This window comes from Coffea eugenioides, chromosome 8 (genome assembly GCF_003713205.1).
Source record: "Coffea eugenioides isolate CCC68of chromosome 8, Ceug_1.0, whole genome shotgun sequence".
In the NCBI taxonomy this organism is placed as follows: domain Eukaryota; kingdom Viridiplantae; phylum Streptophyta; class Magnoliopsida; order Gentianales; family Rubiaceae; genus Coffea; species Coffea eugenioides.
The window spans coordinates 40840326-40858740 of record NC_040042.1 but is presented as its reverse complement, the minus strand read 5'-3'; the positions used below and the strand labels follow the sequence as shown (position 1 = coordinate 40858740).

The following is an 18415-nucleotide window of genomic DNA, read 5'->3' as shown; positions in this document are numbered from 1 at the left end:
GAACAAAAAGCTATGACCACGATCTCATGCACCAACACGGAGCATAAACTCTTGCCTGTCTTGATTGGACTTTCATTTAGGCAACATGGTTTGTTCAATACGAACTGGCATCAGTCTTTGGAAGATGGTGGAAAGATTCGAGTTAAATGGACAAGAATACTGATGAAAACCTTGTTCTTTCCTCCGAGCTACATGGTTCGATGCAGCAGATTCACCTCGTTAATGAAACTAGGTTGAAGATAAGAGTTCGCCATGTGGCTCGTAGAAGCAGCACAAACTGACCTCGTTGCTAGTTAGATCAATGGTGTTAAGCATATGGACTGATTACTCGATCCATGAACAAGTCTACTCAATCAATCGTGTAATTATACAGTACTGACAAGGGTCATCGTACAAGGATTTTTGAGCTCCTGGTAATTGTATGGGAAAAACGGGGAACAAGAAAAATTAAGATGGCGAGTGACTTTATCCAAGTTTTGAAAGACAACGGCTTAGAGTTTCATGAACATTTGTTATCATTCGGGAAGAGAGATAATGACAACATTCCAATTCTTGGATGGTAGACAGCATGCTTTGGGATTATTTGGACAATTTCAAAACTTCATAGGTTATCATTATATTAATACAGTCATCAAAAATACACAAAGCTTCCATTCACCAAAATTAAACGGCAACCTGTACTGCATTTTAGCTACTTCTAATCGAAAATCCGCACACGTAAATCAACAACAGTAGTTATTAGAATCTGTCTTCCCATCCTGTAAACTTCAAAGGCGCATGGATCAACTGACACCTTTTCTTTGCCAAAAGCCTACACAAGCAACCCACGAAGAACTCAAACACTTGGGAATCCAAAATTAGTCCAACCAAAAGTTATATTACCCGGAACCAGCATGAAAACTATTGATAAGGAGAAGCTTACCCACAAAATTAGGAACAGATTTTGATCATGACATTCACTCATCAAAGAAAAGACTATGGACAAGGCAAATATCTCAAACTGGCCTCTACCTTTTAGCAAAGTACTACAGTCCAGGTAGCATTCTTATGAGACGTATGCATAGACAGTTCAAACAATGTTTGTGTTCCAGAGAGAGAACAGCGTAAGAATCAAGTGCTCAGATACAGAGGATTCCCGCGCAAGTCAGTGTCACAAACAGAGAAAGAACAGAGGTTGTGGGTTATTTTCTAAAAATATCAAGCTCATGCAGTCAAAGTAAAAATCATGTATGGAAACCACACCATCCAAGACTTCCATAAATTCTGGGCATTCAACTAATGCTTGATCCAATTATGATATCATAACCATCAACATTTGTTGCTGGAAGAGAAGAGAGAAATCCATTAGATGGTATTGAGGAAGGAATTAACAATGCCCATGTAATGATGCACATTTTATTAGATGGTAATCATGTATTAAATGAACCACACCATGTATATTATCATTGCTCAAATAGTATATAGGTCACTTTATCCCTCTCTTTGTTACGTGGTTTTCTTTTACTTCCTTTTTGGGACCATGGAGAGAGAAGGGGCACACAAATAGCTCACTTTTGATACCTGGCTTTCTTTGTGTACCACAAAGTGCCTTGGCTTTCTTTATGGCTTTCTTAGGCATTTCTCAAACCTAGGAGTTCTCAAACTTTACACCAAAAAATATGTATAAAGCACTTTATCATTTACTGATAGCTAGTATTAGCAATGTGCTAACCAAAAAATAGAAGCCATTAACCCCATTGAGATCTAGCATTTTCTACAAATCAAACACCAAAATCATTGAAATTGCGTCATTAATACAAGGACATGATTCACTAAATTTAGAGGTAAAACTCACTTAATTTCTATCATTTAATACATGATTATGGATACTAAAAGCGAGACAGATTCAACTTGATTGAATAAAATGCCACTTACCAACCTTATTTGAACTCAAATGTTGGTGGGCTTGGAGCATCAAAACTCTCCAGGACCTGAGTTTTGCTTCCACTGCTCGATCCTGCCTCCTCCTCCTTTCCACCACCAAAAAATCCCCCAAACCACGATGATCCGGAGGATGAGGCAGATGAAGAGGACGCAGAAGATCCAGTTCTTAGGCCCTCAACATTTACAGGTGCTTGACCAGGCAGTTGACCCATTGGATATCCAGGTGCACCTGCCATGTGCGGTACTTGCATTTCCATCTGTTGCATCTGTTGAGCATTCATGAGTTTATTTACCATAATTCCAGCTCCCTCAATTAAAGCAAGCAATACCCCACCAAACATTGCAGATCTTGAAGCAGCACCAAACCCTTGACGCATCTGAAGAAGGCCACCAGTTGCTGCACCAGCAAAAATTGAGTTCCATGGATCCTCTTTCTGGCGAAGATAAACCATTGTGCAATCGAATGTGGAAAATAGTCCACCCCAGACAGCAAAACTACCCCCAACACGAGGTGCATTCATACGTATTGCTTGAGTACCCCCAATTAGGCGCTCACCTTTTGGAGAATTATAGATTCCTTTCAAGAAGTGGTAAGCAGAACCTCCAACAGCACCCATACCAAATGCTCCACCAACATCATCAAGTATACGATCAGGGCAAGGTTCTCGGGAGTGCTCTGGACTTCCCATGTCTCTAATAAACCAAGAGGCAGAAATGCAGGAAGGAGAGTACTAAAGCAAGATTTGACTAGTAGAAAAAGTAGAGCACCTAACTTGACACAATTAAGTCCTCCACAATTGGTTTAGAGATCAACCCACGTCCCCTGCATGTAAGAATAGGAAGTATCCCAATAACTTAGTGATTGTGGTACTTGCAGAATCCCAAACATTTATTTGGATATAGAATAATTATAGCTACTTAAATCCACTTAGACAACTGTCCTGAAAGATCGCGATATAACTGAATATCAAGTTCTCGAACAAATCAAATGCTATGTATAATTGAACTCAGAGTAAACCATTTTGATTTTGCAGTTGAAACTCTACCAAACAGTTGGTCAGAGTCCTTAAAAGGACCACCACTGCATATAGGGTTTTAATAAAAAGATTCACGTTTGGCATCATTCAAAACCTACTTTTCACTATTCTTTCAGTCCACCATCTGAAAGTTTCAGACTTTCAATTATAATCACCTGTAAACTCTTAAATGTTCATTTTCTAGTACTTTCTTTGTTATACATTCCCCGAATATTTTATTCTTAATGAAGTAGTCTGCAATCTCAGTAATTTCAGCATCAAGAAAAATATTTTCTAAGACAGACTTAGAACAGATAGAATCAAATAAACCAAATGTACAAGGTCATGAACCGTAAGCTTGCTATTTCCACTCTCAAGCCCTCCCCCTTCCCCTTTCCCCTTCTGAGGGTTAGAGTCTTCGGTTGAAAAAAAAAAAAGACTGACGAGTCATGGCTGATTCGAGCTGTCAGCAATACCCTCACTCATTTTCTTGTGGAAGTAACTTCTTCAATCTTCAGCCCTCCCAAAAAAAAAAAATCCATGACCTTATCTCAGTCCTAGTATATGCTCGTTGCACACGTCTTTCAAGTTCACCAGTGATCACCTATGTCCTTGATATGCCCTTTTTCTCATCGCATAGATTCAAAAGCACAAATACTCCAATAGTAATGCACCAGCTAACAACTACACATGAACAAGTTGCTACACTAGCTATGTGGTCCTAAGAGAGGATAAACACAAACGAATTTTGCAACCCAAATTGCATTTCAACATGGTAGAGTCTATATGTACTGCTACTACCTCTGAATAACAACCCAGACTAAATCAAAGATTCAAACTTTCATATTTTACAAAGTCAACGAATTCTACCCGCCACCCAATAACAACCCAGTGCCACGAGAGAAAAATCTAAATCTTTCATTTTAGTAAGTCAAGTTCAGAAATGTCACATTTCCTTAAATGGGGATTTGGAAAAAATAACTATGACTCAGGTGCGCTTATTCCTTTTCATACCCAATGAAAATACAAGCAAAAATTCTGTAAATTAAAAGACTCTGTAGAATAACTACCATACTATACCCAAAATAAAATATAAATGACAAAAAAAATCAAAACTTGGACTTTGCACTCCGCACCAAAATTTTCAGATTCTCGAACAAAAATTTGTGCATCTTTTTGCATATGTATTAATACCCCCGGCCGAGAAGAAGCCAGAAACCACAAATTCTCCCTACTTAATGTCAATTTAACGCAAACCCGAAACAAAACGGAAATAATAAGCACGACCCATTAATCTAAGAGTAGATTTCCTCACCTGGAATTAAATTTATGAAGAAAATTCTAAAAAAAAAATTGTGTTTGTGTCAGGAGAGATGAAATGGAAATTAATAAGAAAAAAGACCATAAAATTCAGAAATGAAAAATCAAATGCATCAAGAACATCAATACTAATATTATGCTAATGAAAGAAGAAAAGGATTTTCTTTTCGACGCACCGTTGAGGTTAACATCAAGGCAGCTTGCTATGGAGAAATCTTGGGCAGGGGGAGGGGGTCGAGGGGAGTGGTTCGTGGAAAAAGAAACAACGGAGAGGCTGAGACCTAAGAGATGCTTGATGGCGGTGGAAGACCGGAGTTTTAGTAAAAGTCAATAAAAGGGTTGGACTTTGGAAATGGGCTTCTTGGGCTACGCTACATCCGTTTGTCCAATAATATAAACCTTCACCTTTAAATTTAGAACCTTGCAATTCTTGGGCTACAAAGTAGCCGTTAACCCGACAATGCAAATCTCTCATCTAATTATTCGGGCACTGTTACTAGTATGTAAATATGCATAGAGGGATCGGTCTTTACTCAGCCACGCAAGTTTCCTGACCGCCAGTGAAAAGTTCCTTTTAGCCAATAGCACGAAGATACGTAAATTTTTGGGTATAAATCACAGGTTTTCCGTCCGTTTTATCGTTTGCGACTAATCATGTTTTTTTTCGTACGAAACTTTGGCACATTGAGAATGCAAAAAAAATTGAGTCAACAATAACTATATGATACATCAACAGGTTCTCAAGACAAGAAACTTTGTAACGATGATACTTTGGTTCGAGTAAGATTCAGAAAAGGAGGTGTTTAGTTTCTTTTCTTAACAATTTGGTTGCCCAACATAAATATTGGATCCCACCTTTATAACTGGTAACTCAAATTTCTAATCGACCCCCAATTGCAATAGAAATTTGCCTTTTGTCTCGACTCCTCTAATTTTATTTCAAAATTTCAAATTAATTCCTCAATTAAGTCCAACAAGAAAATAACCATTTTTGAGTTTTACTTGAGAAAATTAAAGACTTCTTAAAACAAGTAAAAGCTCATCACTGCGTGATTAAAGTTGGTTAGTTAACATTTTTGAAAAGTTTTCTATTTATTATGAAGAAGAAAGTTTTCTAATTGAAATTTACCCTTCATAGCGAAACTTCTTTCTTATCCTGAGTTTTGGAGCCAATGGATCGTCTTTCACTAAGTAGACAATTAAACTGCATTAGCACCTTACCTATCCGAAAAAAAAAAAGAAAAGCATAATATGGAAGCCCCATCTTTCTTATTCTAATTAATAGTCCACATATGCAAAATTCACATGCCAAAAGCTAATAATTAATCCAGAATACAATAATAAAACCTTATATGTTTAATTAAAATTCCAATTGCGAAATACTTTGTATACCTAATGGTAATTATACGTTTTGGAGTAGAAAAAGGACGTTATTTATAACGTGGAAGGACATAACAAATTTTGAATTAGTTATTTGCATAAAAAAATTCAAGAATTTTATGTCACATAATATACTGGACTAAGATTTTATTGTGAAATTTAAAGGCTCTTTTCTAGATTTTATTTTCATGTAAAACTCATACATTAACTGACCATAAGTAGAGCTGTTAATCGAGCCGAGCTCAACTCAAGCTCGTTAGGAAAACGAGCTTTAAAATGTGTTCGAACTCGGCTCGTTAAATGTACATGTGGCTCGAGTTCAAGCTCGAGCTCGACTCGTTTATCACAAACGAGTCGAGCTTCACGAGCTCAAGCTCGAGCTCGTGTAAATTAACCTTAATAAAAATCTATAATTTTTAATTTTTATAATTTTAATTTCTAAAATAACAAATATGCCCTTCATTAACGAGTTCTAACGAGTTACTCGAGTATCAAACGAGCCGAGTAGCTCGGCTCGTTAACTAAACGCATGTTTCGAGCTCGACTCGTCAACCAAAATTAATGAGTCGAGTTCTAACGAACTTTCGAGCTACTCGATTGACTTAACAGCTCTAACCATAAGTAAGTTACGGCGAGTGGTCTTGCTAAAATGAATTTAGTACTGGCAACAACTTTAGTAAGTTTTGCTTTTAACACTTATCTTTCACTTGCTTCAGTGACTCTAATCCAATTAGTTCTATTGTGTTAGTAACAAATGCCTCGAACTGTACTAATTGTTACGTAGACTAGATTTCATCCTCAAATTAAAGTTCTTTCAATGGAATTGTAAATAAATTAATCAAGTTTAGGGTATCGTATTTGATTTCGATTTGCATTTTCCTCATATTAGGCATCTCGACCATTGGCCTTCTATGTCGATCAGCATGTGTCATTTGCAAATAGAAACGGTGTTAAACCTCCAATCATTAATTTAGTGTACATTTTCATTTCATATAACAAATTTATAAGTCGAATATTTTTTTATTACTTTTCTTCAACTCTTCACTATTATTAAAATAAAAAATTATTCACATGTAAGTGTTTTTAAAACTAACTTTTCAAATTATTTATTTATTTTTATGGGCATTTAAGTATTACAAAAGGGTCAGGAGCTGCATCTCTGCTAAAAAAAAATTGAAAAATCTTATTTGCTTCATTATTTTATGTCAATAATTTTTTTATGCCATTAAGAGGTTGTTCGATTACATTTTTTGAAAAGCTTTTGAAAAAAATTACTTAAGCACTTTTTACCTTAAATCCATTACATGACTCACATATGATCATTTTTTGGGAGATCAAAAGGTTAGATCCCATTCGTAGTTTAAATAATGACCAAATTCGTATTCATTTTTAACCTTAAAAAAGTATGATCCAACCTGAACCACATATTTTTTTTATTTCTAAAAATGTGAAATCTAACCCAATCCATATTCATTTTTGCAACAAAAAAAAAATGGGATTTGACATGTGGTCACCTAGTTAATTTAGGTTAAAAAGTGGTTAAAAACTGAAGATAAAACCAACATTTGCTAACTTGAATGTATAAGGGATATTAACAATTCAAAAGATGAAAAATTTTATTTAATAAAATGTGAGTGACATTTTGAACAATTTCCCTTATTATGTTTAGGAGGATACATCTTGCATTTTTTTGGGATAAGAGAAAGATAGATATTTGCAAATAATCTTTTTTCCTTTTTTGGTTGGATGACGATAAAAATTTGTGTAATTCCCAAACAGCATTGGAAGTTGTAAATTTGTTCTTCTTTTTTTTCCTTGGGCAGGATGAGGCTAAAAATTTGGGTAAACTACAGGTTGTGACAATAGGGGATATAATCGTGCTAGGCAATTGAAGAGGTGGCAGGAGTGAAGAAGGGTAGAGGGATGGCCAGAGGAGCGAAGGGCAATGGGGGAGATGGTGGTGGGAGAGGCAAAATGTTAGGGTTGAGGTGGAAGCGGTGGCGGAGGGAAGAGCAATTGTGCTGAGAAAAAGCGGTGAATTAAACAGAGATGAACGCAAATAAACTTGACCCGATTTTATTTTTTACCCACATTGGATCTGCGTGTAGACCCGTATTTTAGGGTTTAGATGTGGAATTGGAATTAAAATACTTTTGGTCTAATAAAGAATTCAACTCATGGAATTGGAACCTCTTAGAATTAGAATTCAATGCTAATTCTATGGAAAAGTAGCATGCAAACACAAGAATTAGAATTGGAACTCCAATTCTAATTCTACGGGGATCCAAACGTATCCTTATCCATCAATCATCATCGCCACGACGAGAGATTCTGTTAAGCATTACTAGCTTACGTGCCTCATTTCTATTAGTCCAAATAGGCCAAAAGCGAAAGTTTAGTCACTTATAGAAGAATATTTTTTCTTTGAACATATGATATCCTAACCTTCAATGAGACTAATCTAGATTCAACCCGAGGAGTGCCTGCAGAGTCTAAGGGTCTGTTTGATAACATAAAAAAGTACTGAAACTGAATCTTTTCAGACATTCAGATGTTTTGAGTATTTGATAAATGAAAATCCATCTGCTGAACTTGTTAAGCAGTACTGAACTTGTGTGTGTTTTTTTTCAGCACAATAATCCTAACTGAATGTTTAATTTTGATAAGAATTAATAGAATTACTTCAATTACTTTATCTTATCTATCAAATCTACCATTGTTTGTTAATTATATTCAAAATTTTTATCTAATTAAGCAACCTTATATTCTCTATCTAACAGTTTTCTGTTTCTCTTTTCTCAATTTTTAATGATTTTTACATTTTTCCCATACTACTCATATAATATATTTCATCTTTTATATTAATTTGAATTTAAAAATAAATATTGTCATTTTCATACCTAACAATTTTAAACTAATTAAATCATAGATTCTATTTCTTTTTTGAATGAAAACATATAAGGGCAAAATTATCAAATTAAACTTATTAAGCATTCAGTTATAAATATTTATCAGGTTTAGTATTAAAATTCAGACATTCATATATTTCTTTTCAGCGCTTAAAATTTAGCAAATTAATTATTTCAGTATTCAGATTTCAGAATTTAGATTCAATTTTATCAAACGCAACTTAACTCTTACTTGGAAGTAAAGGTTTGGTCCAAAACTTTTAAGGGGCCACATAAAGTAGTCGAGCTTGCGATCTCATGTAAGCATTAGCAACCTGCTTACCAGCTGCCCCAAACTCCTAGATTATAGAAGAATTTTTCATGTTTTGAGGTGGCATATACTTTCCTATCGTTTGGACAAAAAAAAATAAAAGAAGAGGTAGCCTATACTTGAATTTCACATCTTGTGATTTTGAGGTCTCCAACCCATCCCCCTCTTGGGCACCCTTCTTTTTTTTTTTTGACTTCATTTATCCTTTGACGATTCCAAGACCTATAAATTACAAGTAAACCGTCTTATCAATTAATATTTATTTAGTAATCACTTTGATAAAAATTATGAATACTTTAAATGTTTGGATTAGATTTAATTAATAGCCAGTAACAAACTAGTACAGTCCAACTAGGGTAATGTGGATGGATATCAATTAATTCCATTCATCGTACATTGTAGCGAAAGGAGGAAAATCCAATACTTGAATTCCAACCATTGAAGAATCTGGAGCAAAGAGTCCACCATGCCAACTCTTTTAACCAACTAAATTCGGACCATGAACAGAGTCATTGCAGCAGTTAATGCGCATTTAGAATCCTTGCATATAAAAGTCTGAATTATTGCTTCTAAAGATATCAAAATTAATAATAATAATGTGTTTATGACGACTTCAATCGTGATTCGCATTTAACGGCATTTGTTTTATCACCATTTATTGTGGTCATCATCACTTGCCTTTTATGAAAACATCCTACTAAATATTATTGTTGACTAGCAAATGTACCATTGAGTGATTCAACTATTAGTACAATCTACTTTATCAGAAAAGAAAATAGTACTACTTGTTTAACTTCAAGTAAGAGTCACTTGACAAGAGCGGTTCAACATATTTTTCCTCAGCCAAGTTAGAAGACACTACTCCATTTTCAATAACTTAAAATTTATAAATAGCCTTTGTTAAGTACTTCCACCTTGTAATAAGTACTTTTAAAGTTCACAAATATGGACCTATGAACTTCCCCTTTTGTAGTTTGCTCCAACGCAGTTTAGGTAAAAATTCAGAGTTCGCGAACACGTTTCGACGTATATTACATAAAAACTTGAAATTCACAAACGTTGTTTCACTAAACAAACAAGTATTATGCAATCTAAGCGCTCTAAAGTTTCTTGTATAAATTGATAACTCTGATAGTTTTTTTTTTCCAAGTAAAGAAATGGATTCTTCTCAAGAAAAAAAAAAAAGAAAAAAAGAAGGAGAAGAAGGTGAGACATGGAAATGAGGAGAATCTATATAGTTTCCTTTTCAAGAATTTCCTTTTACCTCACAATCCTTTTTCCGAGTTTTCAGTTAACCGTCGACCGGGGTCAGGTCAATCCTCGACCCATGTTAAAATAGACCCCCATTTTCCCACTCTCAAAATTAGGATTAAACAAACCCAAAAGATAAAAGATTAAAAAAAAAAGAAAAAGAAAACCTCTCTTTTTAACCACTAAAAAGAGGCAGTAGTAGGAAAGCAGCGCAAGTAAAAAAAAGTAGTATAAAACCCTGCTTTTAGTGCCCGGTGCCCACTCTTCTCATTTTCCTTTTTCTTCCTTGCAGGGTACCTATTCTTCTTCGATCTCTCGGGTACGTTTCCACGCGCTTCTTTCGTTTGATTTTTGTCATTTTACACTTTTCAGCACTTGCATTTTAATCGAGCAAAATTCTCCTACTGAAGAAGAGTAACGTTAATTCAGTCTAGATATAGTTTTTTTTTGCTTGTAATTTCCGCTTATTTTCTTACTGTTTTTATATTTTTTTGTGGAATTTAGTTTTATTAACTTTCTGAGAAATGCTGAAGTGATATGTTGAAATGGAAATTATATGTGTGTGTGTGTGTTTTTTTTTTTTAAAGTAATTGGAGTTAATTTGTTAGTTGAACCGAGTTGATGCGTTGATTTTTAGTAATCCGCATTTCTAGTTCAAGAGAAATTAGATCGTTGATTATCGGACAAAATGTATGTTGATTTTCTGTTTCTGTTAATTTTTGTTTATTTACAATCAGATAAAGGCTTTGGAAGTTTTTGGTTTTTGTTCGGTAAAAGATTAAAAAGGCTTACGAGTTTGTTAATTCTTTATTTTTTTGATATATATTTTTACTTTATCTCTTTAATTATTTAATTTCCTATTTCTTTTTCTTCCTTCCTTAGCTTTCAGTATCTGCTTTTGTTATGGAAGATAATTGGAAAAATTCTGATTTTGTGTCTGCCTGGTTTTCTGCAAAATCTGTGAAGAATTTTGTAGTAGATTCTGTTGTAAAATATTGTACAACGCACCTGCATTTAATACCATGATGTGGGTTGCTGATACGAATATTGCTAAATTTTCAATGCTTTCTTTCGTCAGTGAGTCAGATTGCGGTGGACTAGATGGACCAGGTAAAGAACTACTTGATTAGTTTTGTTCAGTTTTTCATTTGTGATTCGTGTTAGTGTTGGAATGTGATAGTTTTGGGGAAAAATTGCAGTACGAGAAGGTTGAGAAGATAGGGGAAGGAACGTATGGAGTGGTGTACAAGGCACGTGACAAGTCGACTAATGAAACTATTGCTTTGAAGAAGATTCGTCTGGAGCAGGAAGATGAAGGTGTGCCGAGCACTGCTATTAGAGAAATTTCTCTCTTGAAAGAGATGCAGCATGGAAACATTGTCAGGTAGTCTGCTGACTCAGTACACATATAACTATCATATATATCATAGCTTTGTTTTGAGAATGTTTAGCATATGATGGAGGTTAGCAGATTGAATTTCGTTCTTAAAGTTGCATATTCATAAAATTATAGCTCAGACATGGACATGGATCATTGTACTTGTATTATGATCCTCTTGTGAATAATGTGGACAAATCTGCTGATTCAAGGTTGGAATGAAATATAGATTCTGATTTTACTTGTTCATGTTGTTAGTATAACCAAATAGTCTCTACTTGTTCAGTTTGCTGAAGTTTTATGATAGTGTAGGAACTGAAATTTTACTGCAGAAGTTCCTTTGAAGTGTCCATTATTCACACACCAAAACTAATGCTATCTGATGTTTATCTTATTTTTCAATTCTGTTCTGTAATTTTTCATTGTTGCTGCCTCAAATGGGAAGAAGAATGCATTTTTTTACGTCATATGTTTTTCTGTGTGCATGAGCTCCCTGCGCGGGGGGGGGGGGGGTGTTCTCAACCATCAATCACACACAAACATAGAACTGCATGATGGGAATGCCTATTCAAGGCCATTACTGAACCTTTTTAATACTGTACATGTTGAAACTCGTTTCCACAATACGGTCACAGCCTTTTTTCAGCAGATCCTTTACAATATTGGCTGACAGGTTGCAGGATGTGGTGCACAGCGAGAAGCGCTTATATCTTGTATTTGAGTATCTGGACTTGGATCTGAAGAAGCACATGGATTCCTGTCCAGAATTCTCTAAGGACCCACGCCTTGTAAAAGTGAGTGAGATCTTCCGTCTTTGCACTTGGTGAATATTATCCATGATAATCGATTTTTTCTTTCTGGGAGAGGAAATATGAGAAGAATACCGTTGAATGTGTAAGTTCTGGCTTTTGGCTTACCACTGTTTAAGCAAGTGAATGTTTCCCTCTCTGCAGTCTGATTCCAAAATCCTTCCCTAGATTTGTTTTGTAACTTAAAGCTTATCTGTACTCTATAAGGTTGGGCTTTTTGTTTTTTCTCTCAGATGTGCTAAATTGCCAGGTTGGGGCACATGCTTCTCCATGTGACTGGTCTTTTGTATCAAAGGCAGTATCCTATTTGTATTTTGTTCCATACTTGCATGGAATAATTGTGCAGAGAAAGTAGTGTCTTCAAGAGGGACATAAATTCAATCAAGTTCCTACTAATATTGCCTCAAATTGCATAATTCAGATTAGTGAACGTGGACTTCTGTGGAATGTTCATCACCATCTTACCATTATATGTTCTACTTTTGCAGATGTTTCTGTATCAAATCCTTCGTGGTATCGCATATTGCCATTCTCACAGAGTTCTTCATAGAGACTTGAAACCACAAAACTTGCTCATAGATCGCCGTACTAATGCACTGAAGCTTGCAGATTTTGGATTGGCCCGTGCCTTTGGTATTCCTGTCAGGACATTTACTCATGAGGTGAGTAATCATGAAGAAGTTGAGGGTTCTTTAAGATATTATAATTCAGAGTCATGGTAATTTTGCAACAAAGTTGAAATGACTTTCATGTAGGTATCAAGAGAGAGTTTAAAATCATGAAGCTTTTATAGCACTAACAAGTTTGATGTTTTTTTAAGAGTTGCTTTGACTATCCGAAAATTGTTAGCAGTTCACTACTATCCATCACAATTAATACTGGTTTTTGCATAGTTTTGATTTCAGTCCTTGTATTCTTTTATACACAACTTGTGAAACTTTTGTTTTTGGGCTTTAAGTTGTGAAGTTGTGACAATACTGCTAATGAATTAAGTCATAAGTTATAATAGGTTCTTTATCTTCCCAAATGTCTGTTAAACCGACGATTCTAACCAGCAAATTTTCCCTTATTGGGCCTTAATTAGTTTTATTCTTCCCAGGTTGTTACGCTGTGGTACAGGGCACCAGAAATACTACTTGGATCACGCCACTATTCTACTCCTGTTGACGTGTGGTCAGTTGGCTGCATATTTGCTGAGATGGTGAACCAGCGGCCTTTGTTCCCTGGGGATTCTGAGATAGATGAACTCTTCAAAATTTTCAGGTGTTAAATCTTCTCCATCAAGGTTTCCCTTCTCATCTTCACTGCTTGTTATTCAATGGATTGTTTCAGTTGCCTGCTTGGATAAGTTGGAAAAATATGCCCTTGTAAAGTTTCAAGAATTTTTTATTGATTGTTTTGCGACAGAAGAGCTTGATTGCTATGTTTCCTGGGGCCTCAGGGTTACAGTTTATGTTTAGATGAAGAAATTCTGGCACATTACTGACTTTTTTTGTGCTTATTATTGATTGTCCATCCAGAGTTATGGGCACTCCAAATGAGGATACTTGGCCTGGAGTAACCTCTCTGCCTGATTTCAAGTCTGCATTTCCAAGGTGGCCTTCACAGGTGATTACAAATCAATATCGCTTCATCTATGTGTTTTTGTTTTTTCCAAGCCACTCCATACCTTCTCTATCTCTCTCTCTCTCTCACACACACACGCACACAGAGACAACCACAAACAAACAGACACACACAGACTCCACTTTTGGGAGACTTAATTGGTGCCTCTATCTTAAAGGATCTGGCAACTGTGGTTCCCAATCTTGATGCTGCTGGTCTTGATCTCCTGCGTGTAAGTCCATTTTCTGAGACTGGTTCTATTACTGGACAAAATACTCCTCCAAAAGTAAAGATGCATCAGAGTCCTGTGTGTCCTGAACTCTGGCAAACACACACTTGTCAGGGCTATAAAAACTTTCAACCTGGAGTCACTAATTCTCATTTGTATGGTACTTTTATCACAAGCTAGTTGTGCGCTAGAGGTTTGATCACAAACTAATTGTGTGCTAAACGTTGTTCTTTTGCTGTGATTTTGTCCCTGGCATGAAACGGTATTGCTAACACAACACTGTATGCTCTTATTATGTTTATGGGGCTCATGCTTAACGTGATGCTGAAGGTTTTGCTTTAGAATGATTATGTCCTTCAATTCTCTCTCTCTCTCTCTCTCGCTCTGAGGGTTTAGGTCTGTTGCCAATATGTGTATGCTGTATTCTTTCAGCATTTCCTATCTCTGATATCTGTTTATTATTCCTTGATCTTCTACTGCCCTTCCAGCTTATGAATCTAGGTAGGCATTTAGAAAACTGTCATTGTTGGTTCTGGTAAAAGATATTGATGCAATGATGATTTCCTAATGCTGATTTCTTTATGCTTCAGAAAATGCTGTGCCTGGATCCCAGCAAGAGAATCACAGCTAGGAATGCACTTGAGCATGAGTACTTCAAAGATATCGGTTTTGTCCCTTAATATTGTCTTCGCCTCCTATTGGTTGCAAGTGTATATTGGTGTCTGTCATCCATGGGATTTTATTCAGTCATATATGTGTGCTCTTAGGGTGATTATTTTTTGTTCTTTGATTTCCTTGGTCGCATTCAATCTATATTGCAGTGGTTTGCTGGCGTGGAATCCAAATTTCTTGTTCTTTATATATGTTGAATTCCAGTTTAATGCTCAAAGATATACATTCGGTTTGTCAACCTCATTTCTTTTTCTTTTTTTTTTTTTTTGGTTAGTTTTCTTGTAAGGTCATTCCCAAAATGAAAGATACTTTTTTCTTTTGGGTCACAACCAAATTGAAAGATACGTTTTCCTTCAAATATGACATTATTATTTTCAGAGTTGAGCTTTCTCTACCGGAATGCTGCAGATCAATTATATCTGAAATGATATTCTCATCCGCCTCTCGAATACTAGATTCGTTTGGTGCTCCATGTACCATTCCTGAATATAGCTCCCAATCATTGAAGGAACCAAGAAATTTTCATTGTTTTTGGCATATTTTTTATTGATAATAAATAATAACCTCTCATCTTTCATGCTTAGCCTGACTGGTGATCTTACCCGCCTTCGGCCTGAAAACTTTTAAGCGTCTCGACTGCTCTAGATTACTAAATACTTGATGAAATTGCTAGCAGAAATACTTCTTTTGTTTACAAAGTATTTTGTTACTTAAAAAATTTTGCTTTGACCCTCTAGAGTAGACAAGCCAAGGCTTGAGGTTACGTCTTAAAGGTATTTTGAAGTTGTGTAGTCCTACTTCGGCAATTGTTTGCTAACTGGGGGCGGCCCTGGGGATATTCATTAGGCCATCGCTTCTTTCTAAGCACCCAGTTTATTTTCAAGGGATGCGCTAAGTTAGCACTTGTTTGAATTGCCATTTTTCCCAAAAATTCAGAAAATAGCAATTCAAACGGGTTCTTACTATCGAATGATAGGTCGGCGATATATTAGTGGATTAGTTTACATGAATCAGTATTTGAACCATCATATTAAACTCAATTGCCAGATGGATTGATAACGGAAAGGTGTCAAAGCTGGGAGAGTTTAGTCGGCTCTGAAGCTTTTCTTTTTTCATGCGGCTGGAAAATGCCGCGGGAGTTCATTTCCTTCTGCAGCATCCCTACTTACATACCTTTTTGAGTTTCCCCAAAAAGCAAAATTGTTACAAACTGGTGCTGAGAAATGAAAACTAAAGTGGAAACAATGTCCGACGATTTGATTGCGCCCCGAGCCAAGAGGTTTTGAGCTTATCTATTCATTTGCATTTAGCTTTCGCTGGATGTATGGTCTCTGTCAAATAAAAAGATTGATCTTTATTTCTGTCACGAAAAGAGGGTGATAGAGTGTTAGTGGTCCTCCGGAGCTGAGTTCCGAGAGCTAAAAGAAGAGGAAGAATGATCATTTTTGGCTCCGGGGGGGCAGGAGTGGAGGTAGGGTAAGTTGTGCGTGAAGTATATGGAATGAGGGAAAAAAGGGGTTGAAGTTGGACAGCTAGGGACACTATTGCACTAAATGCTTACTCGAGTGAGTTGTATAGTGCTGGCAATTTATCATATTGATATTGTGTCACTTTTACTACTTGTTAAGTTTTAAATTATGTTAGCTTGTTGTAGTAAAAAAATAAAATAAATTTTATGTGTTCAGATAGGAATTATTTGCTAAAAAATTATTTATTTACATCACAAACTCATTTTTCGTCACACTTTTTATCTTCTTAATCGTGTTTTATTTTATATACATCACATTGCAAATAAGTATTATAATACTTATTCTAAATAATATTTCAAATAACCTCCTGTAAGAACAGAATAATTAATGTTAGCTTATTGACTGTAATCAATGGACCTCTTATAGCTATGATTAGGGGTGCAAACGAACCTAGCCGACTCGAGTTTTGGTCTAATCGAGCCGAGTCTCAAGTTAATTTTATGAAACTCAAATTCGAACTTGAACTCGAAGAGCTCAAAATGTCAAGCTCAACCTTGAGTTTAAAAAATTTAAAAAATAATTATTTTTATTTTTAAAAAATAAAAAATAATTATTTTATTTTTAAAAATGAATAAAATAATAAATTTTCTTTAACAAATAATAAAATATTAGAGATATATATGTAATTTTACTATTAAAATAAATATATATATATATAATCGAGCTCACGAGCGGTGAGTTTAGTATTTTTGAACTCGAGTTCGACTTGATTAGCTCGACCTCGATATTGATCGAATTCATATTCGAGCCGCTCGCGATCCTCGATTTGTTTGCAATTCTAGCTGTGATCAAGTCATGCAGCAGCACCGGGGGTGGTCATTGGGTTTTACTCATTTCATTTTAGACCATTCAATTGATGGTTTTCAATTGTTCCCCTTGTGGATTTTTTTTTTGGTCAATCGTCATCCCTACTTCTATTTTATCCTAATCTAACTATGGGAGAGGTCCAACTAGACCAACGAGGGACCGATGGGGATAGGACCACACCCGTTTGGATTTTTTTTTTGAAGAACCACATAATGTTGCAATTTGGTGGGAGGCAAAGCCTTATGGGCTTGGTGGTGGCCTGTTCCCCTTGTGGACTTGGTTTCTGCTTTAATGCGTTGTCAATTGTCAACAATAGTATTTATCGTTTCATACCCAAAAATGAAAAAGAAAAAGAAAAAGAAGGTTAACAGCCCAAAAGGGGGCAGAATTGATGTGGCCCAGACTGGGACTGGGAGGCCAGTCATATAACTACATATGCGTACAATCAATTTAAATTTTAAGATAAAGTCTTTGGCAACGTTGTTATCATCGAAAAGTATAAAAAGTCTTTACAATTACATGAAATTCAGTAATTATTATTTGTCTGTTAAATTAAGAAGTTTAAAGACTTAGAAATATTTCTTAGTTGCGGCACAAATTAGTTTATTTTTTTAAATTCTTTCTAAAGAAATAACCCTAAATAAGATACTTAAATGACAGGAAAAATTGTTGTTTGCTAAGTAAAATCAATATGAAAATTCAAAATTTTCGTTGAAACTTGAGTTTGTTGCTACATTGGTCCTCTTCATTCACATGTTCTTTGGCAAATTACTATAACATTCATGATGGAGATTTTGTATTTCATAATTTAGTGAGGGCACAAATTATAATTATTAATAGATTTTAGCCTATTATGGTAATTTTGTTTCGTCCAGTGGGAGCACAAATTGTACTTAATAGATTTTAGGCACATCATAGTCGATCGTTTCCTTTTGGCTAGTGAAGGCATGTGCTGCCACAAACCAACAAGTACATCCAGCGCTCCTTGCAGTGTGGACAGCTGGCACTACTTAATTTGGATCCGTTTTATTTTTCTTTTTTGAATTTTAAAGTGGTGTGGATATAGTAGAACTCTTTGAAATTTGAAATTATTAGCATGCTATACTAATGATGAAAATATGGAGAATTAATTGAACTTTGTAGATTGAAACTATTGATGTAGAAAAAAAAAAAAAATTTTTGCACGATTGCATGAGGTTAGTAATGTTGTGCTATACTTTTTGTGATATAAGTAGTCTATGGAAAAACAAATTATAATACCATTTTAAATAGTGAAT

At 35.3% G+C, this 18415-nt stretch overlaps 2 protein-coding genes across 4 annotated transcripts; one reads left to right on the top strand and one right to left on the bottom strand.

Moving 5' to 3' along the window:
* Window positions 1–531: 531 nt before the first annotated feature.
* LOC113779377 (mitochondrial import inner membrane translocase subunit TIM17-2-like) lies at window positions 532–4558 on the bottom strand. Of its 2 annotated transcripts, none has more exons than XM_027324944.1 (3): window positions 4436–4558; window positions 1915–2746; window positions 532–811 (listed from the first exon to the last, which is right to left on the bottom strand). In XM_027324944.1, the coding sequence occupies exon 2, from the start codon at window positions 2610–2612 to the stop codon at window positions 1920–1922; it is 693 nt and encodes a 230-aa protein (XP_027180745.1). In that variant the 5' UTR covers window positions 2613–2746; window positions 4436–4558; the 3' UTR covers window positions 532–811; window positions 1915–1919. The 2 variants fall into 2 exon arrangements, with proteins under 2 accessions (XP_027180745.1, XP_027180746.1); XM_027324945.1 differs by having other exon boundaries at window positions 1919–2746; window positions 4436–4557.
* A 5781-nt stretch (window positions 4559–10339) lies between these two features.
* Window positions 10340–15045, top strand: LOC113779884 (cell division control protein 2 homolog A). Of its 2 annotated transcripts, XM_027325650.1 has the most exons (9): window positions 10342–10428; window positions 11188–11219; window positions 11309–11493; window positions 12161–12281; window positions 12785–12958; window positions 13396–13559; window positions 13817–13904; window positions 14080–14133; window positions 14721–15045. In XM_027325650.1, the coding sequence occupies exons 2-9, from the start codon at window positions 11211–11213 to the stop codon at window positions 14808–14810; spliced, it is 885 nt and encodes a 294-aa protein (XP_027181451.1). In that variant the 5' UTR covers window positions 10342–10428; window positions 11188–11210; the 3' UTR covers window positions 14811–15045. The 2 variants fall into 2 exon arrangements, with proteins under 2 accessions (XP_027181452.1, XP_027181451.1); XM_027325651.1 differs by lacking the exon at window positions 14080–14133 and having other exon boundaries at window positions 10340–10428.
* Window positions 15046–18415: the final 3370 nt, after the last annotated feature.

Excerpts from the sequence above, each read along its gene's own strand:
- LOC113779377 (XM_027324944.1), bottom strand. The coding sequence starts at position 2,612 with ATGGGAAGTCCAGAGCACTCCCGAGAACCTTGCCCTGATCGTATACTT.
- LOC113779884 (XM_027325650.1), top strand. Across the intron at positions 13,560-13,816 it reads GAACTCTTCAAAATTTTCAG|AGTTATGGGCACTCCAAATG; the intron begins GTGTTAAATCTT and ends TTGTCCATCCAG. Across the intron at positions 14,134-14,720 it reads CTGGTCTTGATCTCCTGCGT|AAAATGCTGTGCCTGGATCC; the intron begins GTAAGTCCATTT and ends TTTATGCTTCAG.